The sequence below is a fragment of the Miscanthus floridulus genome, chromosome 7, assembly GCF_019320115.1.
Source record: "Miscanthus floridulus cultivar M001 chromosome 7, ASM1932011v1, whole genome shotgun sequence".
NCBI lineage: Eukaryota > Viridiplantae > Streptophyta > Magnoliopsida > Poales > Poaceae > Miscanthus > Miscanthus floridulus.
The window spans coordinates 46,972,841-46,993,328 of record NC_089586.1 but is presented as its reverse complement, the minus strand read 5'-3'; the positions used below and the strand labels follow the sequence as shown (position 1 = coordinate 46,993,328).

General features: G+C 46.7%; 1 protein-coding gene across 1 annotated transcript; it reads right to left on the bottom strand.

Moving 5' to 3' along the window:
- Nucleotides 1-839: 839 nt before the first annotated feature.
- Nucleotides 840-3,450, bottom strand: LOC136463170 (heavy metal-associated isoprenylated plant protein 33-like). The gene is made up of 3 exons (XM_066462190.1): nt 3,134-3,450; nt 2,836-2,911; nt 840-2,720 (listed from the first exon to the last, which is right to left on the bottom strand). The coding sequence occupies exons 1-3, from the start codon at nt 3,161-3,163 to the stop codon at nt 1,339-1,341; spliced, it is 1,488 nt and encodes a 495-aa protein (XP_066318287.1). The 5' UTR covers nt 3,164-3,450; the 3' UTR covers nt 840-1,338.
- Between the last annotated feature and the right edge of the window lie 17,038 nt (nt 3,451-20,488).

The following is a 20,488-nucleotide window of genomic DNA, read 5'->3' as shown; positions in this document are numbered from 1 at the left end:
CAGCCCCTTAGTAACAAAGTAACACAATTCTATGTATTCAATGGATGATTTTTAAATGTCAACACTTCTTTGTTTGTTAGTTAATTTTTTGTGGATTGATGCCTCTTTCGTGAAGATTGAAGCTATAAGTTTTCCATTATCTAAAAAATAAACCCAACAATCAACTACTTCAATAAAAAGATAATAACACAACTACACAAGATTGCTTCTGTCGACACCAACCGTGTGGAATTTAAATTTAAAAGCAAAAAGCAAAGCAAGCTCATGACTTCATGAGATCAAAGGAACGAGCATATACACATCATTAAGGGTTCAGTGATAGCCTCAGAAGCCAGATGACTGCACAACCGCGTGCTGCACAGCTTAGCTGACTCTGATAAACATAACTTACCATTATGCACATACTGATTTATTATGAAACGAAAACACTGTTGGCTGACTGATAAGTCCCGGCTGACGTTGATCTGTTGTGAGAGAAAAACACTGTTACTGGCTGATAAGCCCGGGCTAAAACCAGCAAGCAGACTGATGTCTGGTTTAGTTTCTAAAAATTTTCACCCCAAACTATCACATCGAATCTTACGGCACACACATGGAGTATTAAATATAGACGAAAAAAAACTAATTACACAGTTTGACTGAAAATCGCGAGACGAATGTTTAACTAATTAGTCCATGATGAATGCTACAGTAACTAACATGCTCATGATAGATTAATTAGGCTTAATAAATTTGTCTCGCAATTTACATTAGTTTTTTTTTATTAGTATAAAAAAAAACCCTTCCTGTGACATCCAAATTTCATTTCGCGAACTAAACACACCCACCCTGATAGTTAGAAGAGAAACCTCGACATATGCACACACTGATTTACTGAGATTAACAAAACAGCCGGCTTGAGCTGACTTAATAGCCAGAATCTATAATATTTTTCTAAACAGCTTCAGCCGAACTGAGCCAACATTGTTCTACCATCAGTCCACCTTTATGAAGCCAGAAGGGACGAGGCCACAAGCGAACCACGCCTATTGGGTGGGTGGCTATGAAAGGCCCCATCCTCTATGATGATGAAAACTATTCATAATTACTATACCCAACTTCGCATTCAAGGAAGTTCCTTTTTTGAAAGAAAGGCGAAAATGAAAAAAGATTAATAGATAGATAGATTCTAGCTAGGACTCCCCCAAGTATACTGATTGACGATTGATTGATTCACGGTGTTTCAACCATGGCGATGTCCATCGGTAATCAGCAGTGACCATTGAGGCTCCTTGAGACGGTTTCACTTGGAACAGGGCAGCCAGAGGGAGCAACCGGCCGGCACCATCCCCATGCTGATCACATCAGTGAGCAGCTGTTGGGGTTCTCGTCGCTGAAGATGTTGTAATTGTCGGCATGCGAGTGCGGGGGCATTGGGTACCCCATTGGGTAATGCATCGGTGGCCGGCCGTAGCCATAGCCCATCGCCGCCGGGTATCCTGCTCCGCCGTTCCCGTGCTGCAGCATCATCTGCTGCTGCTGTTGCTGCTGCTGCATCAGGGCCATGTACTGCTGCTGCGCCATGGGGTTCCCGGCTGCTGCGGCGGCCTGAAGCATCTCCGCCCCAGAATGCATGCCGCCGCCACCGCTGCCGTTGCCACTTCCCTGGTAGAACCCCCGGCCAGGCACGCCGCCGCCGCCCTGCTGCATGATACCACCCATGTGCGGGTGGCCCATCGGCATGCCCATAGGTCCTCCGCCGCCCATCTGGGCGGTGCCGGGGAAGCCGGCACCGGCACCACCCAGCATGTTAGGCCTCATCATGCCCTGCTGAGGCAGCATGTTAGGCCTCATCATGCCCTGCTGAGGCAGCATGCCGCCCATCGGGCCACCGACACCGACGGCGGCCTTCTTCCCCTGGCCCAGGTGGCTCCCGCCGCCCGGGGCGCCTCCCTTGCCATTGTGCGGCTGCCCACCGCCGTGGTTGTTTCCCTTGATATGCACCGGGATCTCGTTCCCGCCTCCTCCACCACCCTTCTTGCCACCCCCGCCCTTCTTGTCGCCCCCGCCGGCCGCCGCAGGCGGCACAGCCATGGGCTTCATCATCATCTTGGGGTCGTCGTAGACATCGTCGTCGAAGGCGTCGTCGTCGTAGTCGTCCTCGTCATCGAAGGCGTCGTCGTCGAACTCATCGTCGAACTCGCTGCCGTCGTCGTCGAAGTTGTCCTCGGGGAGGGCGAACTTGACGGACTTGGGGTCCTTCAACGGCGCCGCCGCGGGGAACGCCGGCATATTGCCGCCCAAGAGGTGCGGCGGAAGCTTCAGCCCCTTCATCTGCAGCTGCTGCTGCAGCTGCTGGAGCTGCTGCGGCGTCGGCTGCGGCATCACCATCTTGGGATCCTTGCCCCCGCCACCACCACCACCACCACCTCCGCCGCCAGCACCCTTGTGACCGCCACCACCCGCACCGCCCTTCTGGGCCTTGCCGCCGCCGGCATCCTTGGAGTGGCCCTTGCCGCCGCCGGCGTCCTTGGAATGGCCCTTGCCACCGGCGTCCTTGGGCTGGCCCTTGCCCCCGCCGCCGCCACCATGGTGGGCGTTCTGAGGCACGCCGGGCTTGGAGCCCCACAGCTGCGCCGGCTTGCCGGCCTTGTTGAGCTTCCTGATGATGGTGTCCGGATCCAGCAAGCCGGACACCGTCACCTTCCCCTGTTCCGCGTCGATGCTGCTCTGGTAGACACCTACAGTACAGATCAATTTCGTCACGTTTCCGTCAACAAAAATGCAGAGCAAACGTTGACAAAGACAGAAAAACAAGCAAATCGCTGTTGCAAAAGATGAGTTTTTTTCTTGTACCGTCAATCTTGTGGAGGGTCTTCTTGACCTTCTTCTCGCACCCATCACAGTGTATGTTGACTCTCAGCATCAGAGTCTGGAACGAGGAAGGAAAGCGTCACGAAATAACAGCGGAACAGAGGGATTTCAAGAGACAACAACAAACATGGTAGGACTACAGGTGCCATGGAAAGGGAACATATGCTGCAAACACAAGCAAAGCTGCCTCCGCCTGCCCTGGAGAGAAAATGGCAGCAAGAAACCAAGACAAGATGAACGGTGGTGGAGTTGAGAAGAGGCCAGCAAATGCCTCACACACCTGCACCTTGAGGACATCCTCCTTGCTCATCCTGGAACTGGAACTGGAACTGGAACAGCACCTCTACTAGCTGAATGCTAACACCAAAGGCACAACACAAGAGGATTCAGATCTGGTGCCCGAGCTCTCAAATCAGTCAGAGGGGAACACGAGGAGGGAGCAGATATGAAACATTTCTTTCTCAGGAAGAGAGCAGGGAGGGAGGTGTAGGCGCTTAATGGGGGTTGGAGGCCGCAATAATATCTGACTTCCAAGGCACTAACACAGTTGCAGTGACTGTGCTGTGTGTGAGTGTGCCTGCTCTGTGCTGCTCAAGAGGGAAGTGCTGAGGGAGAGGGAGAGGGAGAGGGCGGTGGTACAGCGAACAGCGGCGTGGCATGGGCTCGCAGCCAAAATTGCATGTGAGGGGCCACCCTAGGCAGACGCCATGTGACCCTTGTCTCCTCCTCGCTTTCACACAAGCCACGAGCACAGCCTGCACATAGCACACTGCACCGCAAGGGGATAAAAATTTTCCTCTAGTCCTCTTCCATTAATTCCCTAATTAGCTCCTGCAGTCCTAAGAAAACATTAAATTAGCATATCGGGCTACACAAATAAATCATACTAAAATTGGGCTAAAATGATACGGAGTACTACCGAAAGGAGTGTTTGGTCCTCCTAAACTTTAGGTCCTGTTTAAATTTCAAATATTTTCACCCCAAAGTGTCACGTCGAATCTTGCGGCACATGCATGGAGTACTAAATATAGACGAAAAACAAAACTACTTGCATAGTTGGGTGAGAAATCGCGAGACGAAACTTTCGAACCTAATTAGTCCATAATTAGACACTAATTGCCAAATACAAACGAAAGTGCTATCGTAGCCAAAACCAAAAAATTTTGCCAGCTAAACGCGCCCTTAGTTACTGTCCATCGAATGTTTAACATATGCATAAAGTATTAAATATAGACTAATTACTGATGAGGACATCCCTTCCATTGATACAACCACACCTGCTGCACAACAAGGTCCGATGACAAGAGCTTGAGCACGACAACTTAATTATCAGGTAAAGTCGTTCCTCGCTGTTCATACAAACTCATTTCAGAATTGGATGCTACTAAATCATGGTGATGATTGTCTTATTCTTAGGAATGTTGGTCAAGACCCCATTGCCTCATGTTTAGACCCCACGATGAGGATGGAGCAGCCAAACAACTAGGAATCATCATTAATGGGACACTCAGCTCATCTCGAGGCAGCAGGAAACACTTCATCAAAAGTACCATAACTCCTTGATACCAGATCCAATAAAGCTAGTTTTTGACTTGTTGGAAAGAGCGTGTCGTCCTCTTTCAGATGGGTCCAACCCCACTATCAGAATCTATCGAAGCTGTGCGCAACAAGCTAAAGGACACACAGACCTACAGCTTAGGCCTAGGCCTTGTACTGACTATAGCCCATTGAGAGACGCCCAGATTAGGGTTTCCCACTCCCCCTTGTGCTCTCCTCCTTATAAATAGAACCAGCAGCCATCAGAATGAGGGTGGGTTTTGTTTAGATGCAAGATAGCTGCTGCTTCTTCTTTGTAAACGCGTGTGTCGGCTAGACCACCCGATTTGCTTGTTTCAAGACCCCAACTTGTGATTCAGATTCAGCCTTTGGCTTAAATCCATGAGTTATTTGCTTGTTCATCTTGTTCTTGCTTGTTCTCGTTGCTTGCAGGTTCATGGTGTTCTTGGCACGGCAAGAACATCACAATCGGACCCGGTGTACCTGTTGCTAAGGCGTAGCAATCTTGTGGTCGTTGTAGTCGGACAGCCAACGTCGAATCCACCCCAAATCGAGTTTATCCACACTCACCAAAAGATCAGGAACAACCCCTTGTCCCATCATGTGGTAATCAGAGCAAGGTTCTTTGGTGAGTGTGAAAGCATCTAGGCCCCTAGTTGGGTTTCGGTGATTAATGACAATACAAGATTACTATGACTAGCGTGTGTTTTGCAGATGCAATTAAGTTAGGTCATGGTAACGGAGATAAATTGGGCAATCAAAGTTGTCATGCCCCTACGATGAAAATCATTTTGGTTTTCAAAGGATGGACGACAAGGTTAAGGATGACTAGTTCTAAGTGTCGATTGGAGTTGTAGAGACACTTAGAGTAGTTTAGGACTTTATTTTTCCTTTGGCCGTACTATTAAGAGGGGTATGGACGGGTAGCTTGACCTAGGTGAGTCTAGTGAGTTAGGTGTGGTGCACACTTGTTAAAACTAGCTCTAGGTAGCTCCTATGAATGCCTATGATCCTTTGGAGCAAACTTCATTCACATATGATCGAGAGTTGGAAGTGAATGGAGGGTCAAATGCTGACCGGACGCTGGCCTCGGTGCGACCGAACGCTGGCCGCAGGGTCCGGTCAGTTCATTTGATCAACAGACTGCGTTCGGTGTGACCGGACGCGGGAGAGGTCATGTGACCAGACGCTGAAAGGCAGCGTCCGGTCGACTCCAGTAAGGTTCTAGAGAAGGGAATCTACGACCGGACGCGTCCGGTCAGTACTGACCGGACCCTAAGGGTTCAGCGTCCGGTCAAGTCCAGTAAGGTTCTAGTAAGGGTTTAATGCGACCGGACGCATCCGGTCAGTGGTGACTGGACCCTACCAGCGTCCGGTTAACACATTTTCACTAGTTTGCGGGTTGAACTGACCGGAGCGTCCGGTCAATACGACCGGAGCGTCCGGTCACCCCGCAGAAGCTCATAACGGTTCGTTTTTTAGGCTATCTTATAAATAGAAGCTCCACTCGTGTGTGGAGTTACTTTTGCTCATTCCAACAGCTGAGAAACACGTTTGTGAGTGCCAAGAAGAGCATGGTCCTAGTGAGGTGATTGAGATTTGAGAATCCAAGAGAGTATCCTCATTAGTGAATCAAGAGTAGTCAAGTGTGCATCCATCTTCTCATTAGGCTTCGCGTGGTCAAGTGAGAGTTTGTGCTTGTTACTCTTGGTGATCGCCATCACCTAGATGGCTTGGTGGTGATTGGGAGCTTGGTGATCACCTGGCGGAGCTTGTGGGTGACCTAACTCAAGTTGTGAGCGGCTTTGGGTGATTCGCCGCGATGGAGTGTCAAAGAATCAACCCGTAGAGAGCACTTGATCCTTGCGTGGATCAAGGGGGAGCTACACCCTTGCGCGGGTGCTCCAACGAGGACTAATGGGGAGTGGCGACTCTCCGATACCTCGGCAAAACATCGCCGCGTTCCTCTCTCTCTATTTACTTTGAGCATTTACTTTGAGCAATTCAATACTTGTCTTTACATTCATAGAATTGCCATGCTAGAGTAAGTTTGGAACATAGGTTGCAAGTCTGTTGTGCGTTAGATTAATAGAAACACTTTTTTTAGGCATAAGGGGTTAATTGGGCTAACCGTAGGATTTGATTATTGCAAGAAAATTTAGAATTAGCCCAATTCACCCCCCCCCTCTTGGGCATCTTGATCCTTTCAATTGGTATCGGAGCCTCGTGCTCACGTTTTTAAGCTTAACTGCTTAGAGCAAGATGTCTCACGGGGATGGACCTCCTCCTATCTTTGAGGGAGATGACTTTCCATATTAGAAAATCCGCATGGAGGCGTACTTAGAAGCTCTAGACGTTGGTATTCTTAGAGCCACCTCTCAAGGCTTCCCAAAACCTCAGGATGCAACTAATTTACAAGGCGATGAGGTTAATTATGAAAAATAGAATGCAAAGGCTCGAAACACCATCTTTAGAGGCCTTTGCAAAGATGTGTTCAACCGCGTAAGGAACCACAAAGACGCCCATGCACTATGGTCAGACGTTTGTGCGCTCCATGAGGGAACCAAGAGTGAGCGTGAGGAATGCCATCATCTTGTAATCAAAAAGCTAAATTCCTTTGAGATGCTTCCTAAAGAAAGTGCTAATGAGATGTATTCACATTTAAATGTTCTTGTAGAGGAAGTCAATGGGCTTGGACTTACTCAAATGTCACCATCTGACGTTGTGAGAAAGATTTTGAGTGTCCCCCCCATTGACAAATATGGGCACATTGTGACCGTGCTACATCAAGGTGATCTTACTACCTCTACACCGACACAAATCTTGGGAAAGATCAATGCTCATGAGATATACATGCACATCACGCCACAAGATGGCTCATCCTCTACAAAGAAGAAAGAGAAGGACTTAGCATTCAAAGCTAGCCAAGATAAGGGCAAAGCAAGACTTGAGTATGATAGCTCAAGTGATGAAGAAGATGATGAAGAAAGTCTTGCTCTCATGGTGAAGAAGACCGCCAAGATGCTAAAGAAGCTAAACAAGAGTGGCATCAAGTTTGACGGCAAGAAGAAGTTCTTCACTAGCTCAAGAAGAAAGCCAATCTCTGAGATGGATTGCTACAATTGTGGCGAACTTGGCCATCTAGCTCATCAATGCACAAAGCCCAAGAAAGACAAGTTCAAGAACAAGAACAAGGGCAAGAAAGATGACTCAAGTAATGAAGATGAAGATGAGAAGAAAAAGAACAAGCCATACAAGAAGAGAGATGGCAAAAAGAGGGACTTCTACAAGAAGAGTGGAAAGGCCTACATTGTCGGTAATTGGCTCACAGACATTGATTCATCAAGTGGATCATCCGATGATGATAGTGACAATGAGAAGGTGGCCACCATTGCTATTGATCTTGCATCTTCACCGCCACCATCGCCATCATCCTCTACACACCTATGCCTTATGGCCAAGGGTGAACGCAAGGTAACTAAGAATGATGATAGTAGTGATGATGAGCAAGCTAGTGATGATGATAGCGATAGCGATGATGATGATTCACCTACATATGATGATCTTGTCAAAATACTAAGAAAATACACTAAGATCATTAGAAAGAGTAGAGCTATAAATGAAAAGCTTGATGCTAAAAATGATTCACTCTTAGCTAAGTGCGATACATTGGAAAAGGCTAATGATGAGCTTAGAGAAACTAATGATGCTATATCATCCAAACTCAAGGAGCTCAAATCTTCTAAGAAAGAGCTTAAAGATAAACATGATAAACTTGAGTGGGTGCGCAATGAGCTCATCACTAGTCACAATAAGCTAAAAGATGAGTATGCAACTCTTAAGATCAATCATGATACTCTTGTCATTGCTCAAGAATTCCTACCAAATGAGCCACATGATGCTACTAACCATGTTGTTAAGATTGATATAGCTACATCATGTGATGATTTGATTGATGAGAGCATTAAGCAAGGATCTAGTGGCAAAGGCAAGCAAGTGGTTGAGTGCAATGACTATGATGAATATGTCAAGCTCAAGAACACAAATGAGAAGCTCATGAAAGATCTTGAAGAAATAAAAAGCCACAACACTATTGTGCTAGAAACTCTTGATCATGATAAAGAGTTGATTCTTGAGAATGAAAAGCTCAAAGAAGAAAACAAGAAGCTCAAGGAAGAGAAGAAAGATGATGCTCTAAAGGAAGAAAATAAGAAGCTCAAGTTGGAGAAAGAGCATCTCAAGATTGGATTAAGCAAATTTGCTAGAGGCAAGCACCTCCAAAGTGAGCTACTCATGAACACCGTCATGAAGATGGATAGAAGTGGTATTGGATATGTGGCAAGTATAGAGAAGAAGAAGGCTCAAGTTCAACAACAACAATCAAAGCCAAATCCAAAGCCAAAGAGATGTTTTGAGTATGGACAAGAAGGTCACTTTGCTCATGAGTGTCAAACTCCACCGCCACAACCCTTGCCCAAGCATGTTAGACCCTTTGCCTTTAATGCTCACTACATGCTTAGAAAGGACTCTAGTGGAAAGATGAAAGTCATGTTCTTAGGTTCCCCTAACAAGAATAGGCCTAAGAAGATTTGGGTGGCTAAGTCACTTGTTGAGAAGGTGAAGGGCCCTCAACAAGTTTGGATTCCTAAAGCTTGAATCTCTTGTATGTAGGTGAACTACAAGACCGGTGGAAGTCATTGGGTTATTGATAGTGGTTGCACTCAACATATGACCGGTGATCCTCATATGTTCACCTTACTAGATGAAGAGGTAGATGGACAAGAGAAAATAATATTTGGAGATAACTCAAAGGGCAAGGTTAAAGGATTGGGCAAAGTGGCAATATCAAATGATCATTCCATCTCCAATGTGCTCTATGTTGCTTTATTGAGCTTCAACTTGCTATCCGTTGGACAATTGTGTGATCTTGGCTTCCAATGCTTGTTCACCGAGAAGGAGGTTATTGTATCCAAGGTAGATGACAATCAAATGATATTCAATGGATTTAGATACAACAACTTATATCTAGTGGATTTTACCTTCGAAGATGCAAATTTGAAGACTTGCCTATTCATCAAAACAACACTTGGGTGGCTATGGCATAGAAGACTTGCTCATGTTGGGATGAGCTCACTCAAGAAGCTTATGAAGAATGATTTGGTGAGAGGGTTGAAGGATGTGAAGTTTGAGAAGGACAAGCTTTGTAGTGCATGTCAAGCCGGCAAGCAAGTTGCAAATACTCATCCAACCAAAGCTTTCATGTCAACCACAAGAGTGCTAGAACTCCTACACATGGATTTGTTTGGACCAACAATATACAAGAGTTTGGGAGGGAATCTTTATTGTCTTGTGATTGTTGATGACTATTCAAGGTATACATGGGTATTCTTCCTTCATGACAAATCCGAAGTTGCATCTTGCTTCAAGAAGTTTGCCAAGAGAGCTCAAAATGAATTTGAAGTAAAGCTCAAGAAGATAAGAAGTGACAATGGCAAAGAATTTGACAACACAAACATTGAAGCCTATTGTGATGAAGTTGGGATCAAGCATGAAGTCTCTGCAACTTATACTCCTCAACAAAATGGTGTAGTTGAGAGGAAGAACCAGACTTTGATCACTCTTGCAAGGACAATGCTAGATGAGTACAACACCCCCAAAGCTCTATGGGCAGAAGCAATCAACACCGCATGTTATGCATCCAACCGCTTATTCCTTCAAAAGTTCCTTGGCAAGACTCCTTATGAGTTGCTCAATGGGAAGAAGCCGGACGTCTCCTTCTTTAGGGTGTTTGGCTGCAAATGCTACATCTACAAGAAGCGGCAACACCTAGGGAAGTTTCAAAGACATTGTGATATTAGTTTTCTTGTTGGTTACTCATCAAAGTCCAAAGCATATAGAGTATTTAATCATGCCACCGGCTTGGTTGAAGAAACATATGATGTGGAATTTGATGAATCTAACGGCTCCCAAGGAGCACATGAGAATTTTGATGATGTAGGTGATGAACCATTGAGGGAGGCTATGAAGAATATTCCGGTGGGAGACATCAAGCCAAAAGATGATGTATAAGTCATTGATCAACCTTCTTCATTAAGTATGCCACAAGATGGTGAGAAAGATGGGAGAGTAGAAAATGAAGATACTCATATCTCCCATGAGCAAATGGTGGTACAAGCACAAGATGTTGATGCTCCACAACCTCCTCCTCAAGTGGTCAATAGAAGAAATACACCTCTCCTACAAGATTATCCACAAGATCTCATCATAGGGAGTCCATCAAAGGGTGTAATGACTCGATCTCAAAAACTTACTTTATTTATTGCTTATCACTCTTTTGTCTCTTGCTATGAGCCTACCAAGGTAGAAGAAGCTCTCAAAGATCCGGATTGGATCAATGCCATGCATGAAGAGTTGAACAACTTCACTCGCAATGAAGTTTAGACTCTTGAAGAGCGATCAAAAGGTGCAAGAGTCATTGGAACAAAGTGGGTGTTCTATAACAAGCAAGATGATCAAGGTGTTGTTGTGAGGAACAAGGCAAGACTAGTTGCAAAGGGGTTCTCCCAAGTTGAAGGATTGGATTTTGGGGAGACCTTTGCACCGGTTGCAAGATTAGAAGCCATCCGTATCCTACTTGCATATGCATCACATCATGAAATAAAACTATATCAAATGGATATGAAAAGTGCATTTTTAAATGGCTTTATTAATGAACTAGTCTATGTTGATCAACCTCCCAGGTTTGAAGACCCTAGATATCTTAATCATGTTTATAGATTGTCCAAGGCGTTATATGGGCTTAAGCAAGCCCTAAGAGCTTGGTATGAGCGTCTTTGGGATTTCCTCATTGAGAAGGGCTTCACTATTGGGAAGGTCGACACCACACTATTCACCAAGAAACTTGATGGGCACATCTTCATTTGTCAAGTATATGTTGATGATATTATCTTTGGATCATCAAATGAAGACTCATGCAAAGAATTTGGTGAATTGATGTCGAAGGAGTTCGAGATGTCCATGATTGGTGAGCTTACATTCTTTCTTGGTTTTCAAGTCAAGCAAATGAAAGAAGGCATCTTCATCTCTCAAGAGAAATACACAAAAGATCTTCTCAAGAGATTCAAGATGGATGAATGTAAGCCAATCAAAACACCAATGTCTACCAATGGACATCTCGACCTAGATGAGGGAGGTAACCTGGTTGATCAAACTCTCTACCGTTCTATGATTGGTAGCTTGTTATATTTAACCGCATCTAGGCCCGACATCATGTTTAGTGTGTGTATGTGTGCTAGATTTCAAGCTAGTCCTAGGGAAACATATTTAATTGCCGTAAAAAGAATCCTTAGGTATCTTAAGCACACACCAAGCATTGGCCTTTGGTATCCCAAAGGAGCTATATTTGAATTAGTTGGCTATTCCGATTCGGATTATGCCGGATGCAAAGTGGATAGAAAAAACACATCCGGAGGGTGCCATTTGCTTGGTAGATCACTTGTGTCTTGGTCCTCCAAGAAACAAAATAGTGTGGCTTTGTCCACTGCCGAAGCGGAATACATTGCCGCGGGTGCTTGTTGTGCACAAATTTTATACATGAAACAAACTTTGCTAGACTATGGTGTAGTTCTAGAAAAAGTACCTCTTTTGTGCGACAATGAAAGTGTAGTAAAACTTGTAAATAATCCGGTTCAATACTCTCGCACCAAGCACATAGATATCCGCCATCACTTTCTAAGAGATCATGTTGCTAAAAATGATATATCACTAGAAGGTGTAAGAACCGAAGATCAATTAGCGGATATCTTCACTAAACCGCTAGATGATGCTACATTTTGTAGATTGCGGAATGAGCTCAATGTACTTGACTTTAGCAACTTCACTAAAAATTGAGCTTGTGTTGTCCCTTGCATTCATTGTAATATACAACATGTTTAATTTTTGGCAATGCATATAGGGCTTGTCTAACATGGTTAAGATAACCGCCGAAAAGCGTGTGAAGAAGCTTAACCTTGGATCAAACTTGACAAGCAACTAGATTTACTTACAAAGTATTGCATATGCATGGATGTTGTTCTGTCGTTTTGTTCCATTTGCCCTCTTATTGCCTATTTTCTTAAAAAAGAATTATAGCCTAAGGCAAAATATTTTGAAAAAATATGAGGGTTTGAGAAAGGTCACTCACATTAGTCCCAATTGGTGTTTTATTTGGATCTTATTCAAGTTGGGACTTGATTGGGAACAGGCAGCGCGAAGGAACTTTGAAGATTTGCTAGAAAAAGACCACCGGACGCTGTTGTCCAGCGTCCAGTCAGTTCACAGGAGGTGAACTGCTGCTGTAGGAGTGACTGGACGCTGCGTTGGTGCGTCCGGTCAGGAAGGGATCCAGCGCCCGATCGTTTGAAGAAGAATCAGGCTGTACTGACCGGACCCTGCCTGCGTCCGGTCATGGACCACCGGACGCGTCCGGTCACGATTCTAGAGAAATTGGACCTCTCTGGAATCGACTGGACGCTGGGTGGTAGTGTCTGGTCGCTACCACCGGAGCGTCCGGTCAGTGGATCTCATGTGGCATCAGGACTCTTTTCCTGTTTCCTTCTCAGTCGCGTTGGGGGTCCTCATTTAACCACAGCCATCACATTTTTTCTTGACCTAACCCACAAGCTCGCCACAGCTACCTCTGTGCCCTAGCCACCGTGCCACCACCGCTCCACCATGCCGCCAACCTTTCTTGCCGCCGTTCATCTCCAGCCGCCCGCGCTCGTCACCATCCGCGACTGCCCGTGCTGTGCCCCTCGCGCCACCGCATCCGTAGGCCTCCCGCAACTGAGCCGCCGCAGTAGAGCCTCGCACGCCACCGCGCCTCTCCTCACGCGCTCAAGCCAACGCATGCCTCTCGTGATCCAGCGCCGCCAGAGCCGATCTGCCGTGCCCTAGCCCTAGCCTCCTCATTCGTTGGTAAGGCCAGACCTTTGCTCCCAATTTGATTTGCCTGTGACCTATATCAAATTGCAATGCACTGATTTCAAATCACATTCAGAGCTTCGTGAACCCTAACCCTAGCCGGTTCAGTGTTTCCCCGCACGACGTCTCTTCTTTTTCCGGATCGCTGATCATCAGGTAGCATGCTTGTCGCTTCAATTACGTACCCACTGCTTGCTTCCCAGGGTTTTCGCATCTATTAGATATATTGTATTTACTCGTATATCCATCTATTCTATCATGCAGCGAGTCGGTGCCGTTGAGGTTCTTGTGGTAGTTGTCAGTCAACTCGGAGCCAAGCTCGCGAGTACGGATCGAGGCCAAGCCTCGGGAGTGTCAGTTTGACAGTTTATCTTTGTCAGCGGCAGTTCATCCTCTTGTCAGGTCAGATGGCTCGCACGAAGAATGTTAGTGGTGGTCCAGGAGATGATGATCGGAGGCCCCTGCCTCGCCAGCCTGTAGGATCAAAAGGCAAGGCAACGAAGCAGGTGACATCCAAGAAGCGCAAGTACCCCAACGCAGAGATAGCGAGAGCAGTAGCAGTCACTGAGGCCGTAGAGCGTGCTGAGAGAGGAGGTACCTACAGTGGAGTCATCATAGCAGATCATCTGGCACTCGATGCTCAGGGTAGACTGAGGGAGATTGAGCGACTTCATGGTAGTCCACCTGGGACTGTCATGATGGCAGGATGTCGTCTGGCTATTGAAGAGCCTCAGCGTCAGGGGGAGTCTCAGTAGGAGCCACAGCAGCAGCCCCCACCAGTAGAGCCTCAGCAAGCTCAGGAGACTCAGGAGGGCCAGCAGGCCGAGGAGACCGAGCCAGCACCCCAGCTGCACCGCTCTGGTCGTACCAGTGCTACAGTTCCACCGAGGCCAGCTACACAGCATAGGGGTTCACGCCCACCACCCAGACCACAGGGTCCGCCTCCAGTGGTACACCTTGACTTGAGGGCCGCCATAGCCAGACAGGTTCGCCAGCTGAGGTTTGTTGAGTTTGACATGTGGTTCCCTTCGAGGAGGGATGAGAGAGCAGCAGAGGGTTTCTATACACCGCTCCAGGAGGATTTCTATAATGCTTATCTCAACAGCAGGGCAGTGTTTAGATCTTAGAGAGTCTATAGTATAGGGTCTATTATGGCAGCAGCCGGAGAGCATATCTGCCCCTACTTGTCATATTTGCCGGGGCTGACAGATCTGATTGGCCGGACAGGAGTATATGTACCATCTTGGGTTCGGCAGTTTTATGCTTCACTCTATGTTGATCCGCATCACAACTTCATACACTTTGCATTCAACGGCAGAGACTATAGGGTGATGAGTTTTAGGGCCCGAGAGATACTGAGGCTACAGGATCAGCCTGTCAGATTGCATGAGGTATGCTATGGACAGCAGAAGCCTCCCAGGTGCCCTCATGGAGGGTTGGTGCCCCCTACAGATCTTGTGCGCCATTGCTTCAAGGAGCCCTTTGGTGAGGGGTCGAGGAGGAACCCCAGTGACCTTACTCCCACAGCGCGAGTGCTAGAGGCCATTATCAGGAGGACACTACTTCCCAGGTTGGGATACAGGGAGGGTCTAACTCGCTTGTAGCTCTGGCTCCTTAATGCCCTGATGCAGCAGACCATGTTCGACATTTAGGACCTCCTTCTATCAGAGATGGAGGATACTATAGCTGAGGGCTTCAAGGGTCACAGGCAGCTTCCGTATGCACATTGGATCACTTTCCTGATGCTTCAGTCTATGCAGGTTAGGACCCTAGAGATGGTTGTCGAGTATGGAGGTGCCACCACAGAGTTTCTGGCTTATAACATGGCATAGAGGATCCGGCATAGCAAACCACAGGCACCCGCTCGGCCCAGTCGTCGTCCAGATGTTCCAGAGTCAGTAGCTCAGCAGGACGAGATCATCAGAGGCATAGCCGCTACTGAGGAGGAGCAACTTGAGGCACAGCAGGAGATGACCAAGTCCAATGATAGTTCGGATGATGACTATCAGCCGATTCCTCAGATGCCTCCATGCAGACACGATGCAGAGGCCGGCAGTTCCAGCTCAGCTCCACCTACACCGCAGACGGACCCTGCATTGATTGCCATTCTTGAGCGGATGCAGCAGGATCAGGCATGACAGACATAGGAGATGGCTACCAACTTCGCACAGTTTCAGGCTCGTCAGGATGAGTTCCAGCAGCAGCAGCAGCTCCTCCAGCAGCAGCAGCAGCAGATGCATTAGCAGTAGTTACTCATGCAGCAGCAGCTTATGGGATTTATGCAGCATATAGTGACAACACTTGGGGCCCCATAGCCACAGCCTTCGCCCCAGCTTGCTCAGCCTGCCACCACTTCGATGACTCCAGCTGTACAGCCCAGTGGGCTTCAGAGTCAGGGTCAGCCTCTAGCTCAGTTTGCTTCACCTACAGTTCAGGTGTCCCAGTGGTTGTCCTCACCAGTGGTAGCCCCGCAGTTCACTCCATATCACATGGGCTTCTCACTAGAGCAGTCACCCTCGCTATTCATGCCTGACACGTTAGTCTCCAGGAGTCTTGGAGCATCCTTCAGCGAGTTGACCGGCATGCCTACACCGCCTCATATGCATACTACCGGTCCTTCTACAGTAGCCCCAGTCGCTATGACTACTCAGAGGCTCCCCCCATCTGTCACCTCGTCAGATCCTACGACTGACATCCCAGCAGCATCACAGGCAGCACCTGCCCCAGCTCAAACCCAGATCGCTTCAAAGACATTGCCAGCCATAGAGGGTCAGTCAGTTCAGAGCTCAAGGTTAGATGATGATGGCACCCAGTTTCAGCTTGCTCCTCGTACCTCAGCGCCTGGCTTGTCCGCTGCAGCCCCGCCGACCGACCCTTAGGTTTTGGTGTTTGACGCCAAAGGGGGAGAGGGTTCGAGTATGTAGACTCAGGGGGAGCGACTTTTAGGGGGAGCTAGTTATCTAGTATTAGTATTAGCTTATTATATACATTTGGAGTTCTATCTGTGTGATACACTATTACTTTCATGCATTCGTGTGTTACTTTCATGCATATTATTATATCTATGTGATTGTGATATATGACATGTGTGCTCTCTACTTTACACTATGTATATGTCATATCACTTGTGTCATGCTCATTTGCCTTTGCTTCCATTTTTATACTCCGATGCAAATGAGCTTTGTTACTTGTACTCATGCTTAATTCATATCCTTTTGAGTACATTGTGTTGGCTTGGGTCATATAAGCTTGACTAACACTTTTGTTCTTATCGACAAAAGCTTATATGAACCAAGCCCGTCAAAAACCTCACTCTTTCACATACTCGAGGTGGTATTGTCATCAATCACCAAAAAGGGGGAGATTGAAAGCATCTAGGCCCCTAGTTGGGTTTCAGTGATTAATGATAATACAAGATTACTATAACTAACGTGTGTTTTGCAGATGCAATTAAGTTAGGTCACGGTAATGGAGATAAATTGGGAAATCAAAGTTGTCATGCCCCTACGATGGAAATCGTTTCGGTTTTCAAAGGATGGATGACAAGGTTAAGGATGACTAGTTCTAAGTGTCGATTGGAGTTGGAGAGATACTTAGAGTGGTTTAGGACTTTGTTTTTCCTTTGGCCGTACTATTAAGAGGGGTATGGATGGGTAGCTTGACCTAGGTGAGTCTAGTGAGTTAGGTGTGGTGCACACTTGTTAAAACTAGCTCTAGGTAGCTCCTATGAATGCCTAAGATCCTTTGGAGAAAACTTCATTCACATATGATCGAGAGTTGGAAGTGAATGGAGGGTCAAATGCTGACCGGACGCTGGCCCTGGTGCGACCGGATGCTGGCTGCAGGGTCCGGTCAGTTCATTTGATCAACAGACTGTGTTCGGTGCGACCGGACGCTGGAGAGGTCATGTGACCGGACGCTGAAAGGCAGCGTCCGGTCGACTCCAGTAAGGTTCCAGAGAAGGGAATCTACGACCGGACGCGTCCGGTCAGTACTGATCGGACCCTGAGGGTTCAGCGTCCAGTCGAGTCCAGTAAGGTTCCAGTAAGGGTTTAATGCGACCGGACGCGTCCGGTCAGTGGTGACTAGACCTTGCCAGTGTCCGGTCAACACATTTTCACTGGTTCGCGGGTTGAACTGACTGGAGCGTCCGGTCAATATGACCGGAGTATTCAGTCACCCCGCAGAAGCTCATAACGGTTCATTTTTTAGGCTGTCTTATAAATAGAAGCTCCACTCGTGTGTGGAGTTACTTTTGCTCATTCCAACAGCTGAGAAACACGTTTGTGAGTGCCAAGAAGAGCAAGGTCCTAGTGAGGTAATTGAGATTTGAGAATCCAAGAGAGTAGCCTCATTAGTGAATCAAGAGTAGTCAAGTGTGCATCCATCTTCTCATTAGGCTTCACGTGGTCAAGTGAGAGTTCGTGCTTGTTACTCTTGGTGATCGCCATCACCTAGACGGCTTGGTGGTGATTGGGAGCTTGGTGATCACCCGTCGGAGCTTGTGGGTGATCCAACTCAAGTTGTGAGCGGCTTTGGGTGATTCACCGCGACGGAGTGTTGAAGAATCAACCCGTAGAGAGCACTTGATCCTTGCGCGGATCAAGGGGGAGCTACACCCTTGCGCGGGTGCTCCAACGAGGACTAGTGGAGAGTGGCGACTCTCCGATACCTCGGCAAAACATCGCCACGTTCCTCTCTCTCTATTTACTTTGAGCATTTACCTTGAGCATTTACTTTGAGCAATTCAATACTTGTCTTTACATTCATAGAATTGCCATGCTAGAGTAAGTTTGGAACATAGGTTGCAAGTCTGTTGTGCGTTAGATTAATAGAAACACTTTTCTAGGCACAAGGGGTTAATTGGGCTAACCATAGGATTTGATTATTGCAAGAAAATTTAGAATTAGCCCAATTCACCCCCCCTCTTGGGCATCTTGATCCTTTCAGAGTGATTTACCATTCATTACTTTACCTATAGTCCAGAAATATAAAAATAAGATAGAACTGAAATTCCAAACACAAGTTTGAGCCTTGCTGATCTGCTTAGTTCTTTGCTTGTTGAGTTTGTGGTTTACATCGTGGTGTCAAGTGCTGGTTCTTAGGTTCTAATCCTTTAGAGTTTCGAGTTCTTGTCACGTTTCAGTCACCACACAATCCGCTGTTGCCTTTCCCCCCACTTCAGCTGCTGCAATCTCCACCAATACCACCACCACCACCAAAAGCACCGTTGCTCTCTCGACCTTTTTGATGAAACCCACACCACCATCACCTTCAGCCACGCCTACACAAACACTACCTTATGCACCTGTCCTTTTGGTGCAAATCTGAGTACACTCAGTTTTGAAAATAAGAGAGTTCAAATTGCATATTTGTACTACTTGTTGCAATCCTTATCCCTAGTAAAAGAAAGTCTATGCTACTTGCTGCATTCTTGTTATAATCATATTGCAAAAGTTCAGTTTGTGCTACTTGTCGAAAAGAAAAAGAAAACACAATAGAAAATAGAAAAGAAAAAGAAAGGAAAAGGAGGAAAAAAGAAACAAAAAAAGAAGGGTTAAGTTGATGCTATTTACTCTCATCATATCCATTGTTTGCTACTGTCCGGTGACAACATTTGTGTCTAGGCTCGCGTCTCTAGCACGGGTTAGCCTAGGACCAGCATGGTATTATCTTTGAACACTTATTCAACTTGCATTGACTAACGTGGTTCCAGCTGTACCTTGATTTTTTAAGCCACCTACAGCTCCACAAATTATCTACAATGTCACAGGGTTCTACTTGCTACTACTTGTGTTGTTCTTGCCATCGCCAACACCATCTGCATAGCAAGGTAAGGACATGTAAGAACTCGGTTGCACATGCTGAGAGAATGAAAATTGTTGCCACCTAATTCAGTTAGTTGGTAGGACATATTTTCTTGTGATTCCCTTGCTGCATACTAACCATGGCAGGAGAAGGTGAAAGGACCCCTCCACAATCACCTCGATCGAAAGCCTTGCTGCAACACTTTGAACACAAAGTGAGGCTCCATGCTGAACACCTTGATGAGGACGTTTGTGTCACAAATGAGCGCCTTGGTCAACTAGAGACGGCTCAGATTGAGACCAACACCAAGTTGGCTTCCTTGGAAGGCACTCTTGGTTCTCTTAATACATCTCTTGTAGGTGTCTTGGAGCGATTGGAGAGGATGGAACAGAATCGATGTGATGGTTTCGAACGACGCAAACACAACAACAACAACAGGGGCAGCGCTGCTGGTCATGATGAAGAAGAATATGCAGCGGACACTGAGCTTGATGACGAGGTGAATGGTCATCGACGCATCAAACAACATCGCCGCCGCCATGAGATAGGTCCTCGCCCACCACGGCAAGAGGTACATGCCGATGACTCATTTGGCAAGATTAAATTTACCATACCTGCTTTTGATGGCAGGTATAATCCTGATATGTACCTTAGTTGGGAATTAGCTGTTGATCAGAAATTTACTTGCCATGATTTCCTTGAGGACAAACGTGTTAGGGCTGCAACTAGTGAGTTTACTGACTTTGCCTCTATTTGGTGGTATGAATACCATCGTAAGAACCCAAATAACACACCAACTTGGGATGCTTTGAAACAGGTCATGCGGGCTAGATTTGTTCCTTCTTATTATGCCCGTGATCTTTTACATAAGTTGCAACAATTGAGGCAAGGATCCAAATCTATAGAAGAGTACTATCAAGAGCTACAAATGGGTATGCTTCGTTGTGGGCTAGAGGAAAATGAGGATGGTGCCATAGCTAGATTTATGGGTGGGCTAAACCAAGAGATTCAGGACATTCTAGCTTACAAGGAATATAATTCTATCAATCGTTTATTTCACCTTGCTTGTAAAGCTGAATGAGAAGTGCAGGGACGACAAGCTAGCATGAGGGCTAACATTCCTATAGGTCATTCTAGCCCGTGGACACCCTCCAATGCTGCTGCACTGTCAACACGTGCACCCCCACAATCTTCCTCGACCATCAAGCCACGCTCATCTACAACAAATTCTGTACCATGCCCAAGTGAACCAACTAGAGGAGCAATGGCTACATCTGCCAAGAGTTCATCCTCGGTGGTATCCACGGGA

Excerpts from the sequence above, each read along its gene's own strand:
- LOC136463170 (XM_066462190.1), bottom strand. The coding sequence starts at position 3,163 with ATGAGCAAGGAGGATGTCCTCAAGGTGCAG. Across the intron at positions 2,912-3,133 it reads AGGATGTCCTCAAGGTGCAG|ACTCTGATGCTGAGAGTCAA; the intron begins GTGTGTGAGGCA and ends TCCTCGTTCCAG. Across the intron at positions 2,721-2,835 it reads GACCCTCCACAAGATTGACG|GTGTCTACCAGAGCAGCATC; the intron begins GTACAAGAAAAA and ends TCTGTACTGTAG.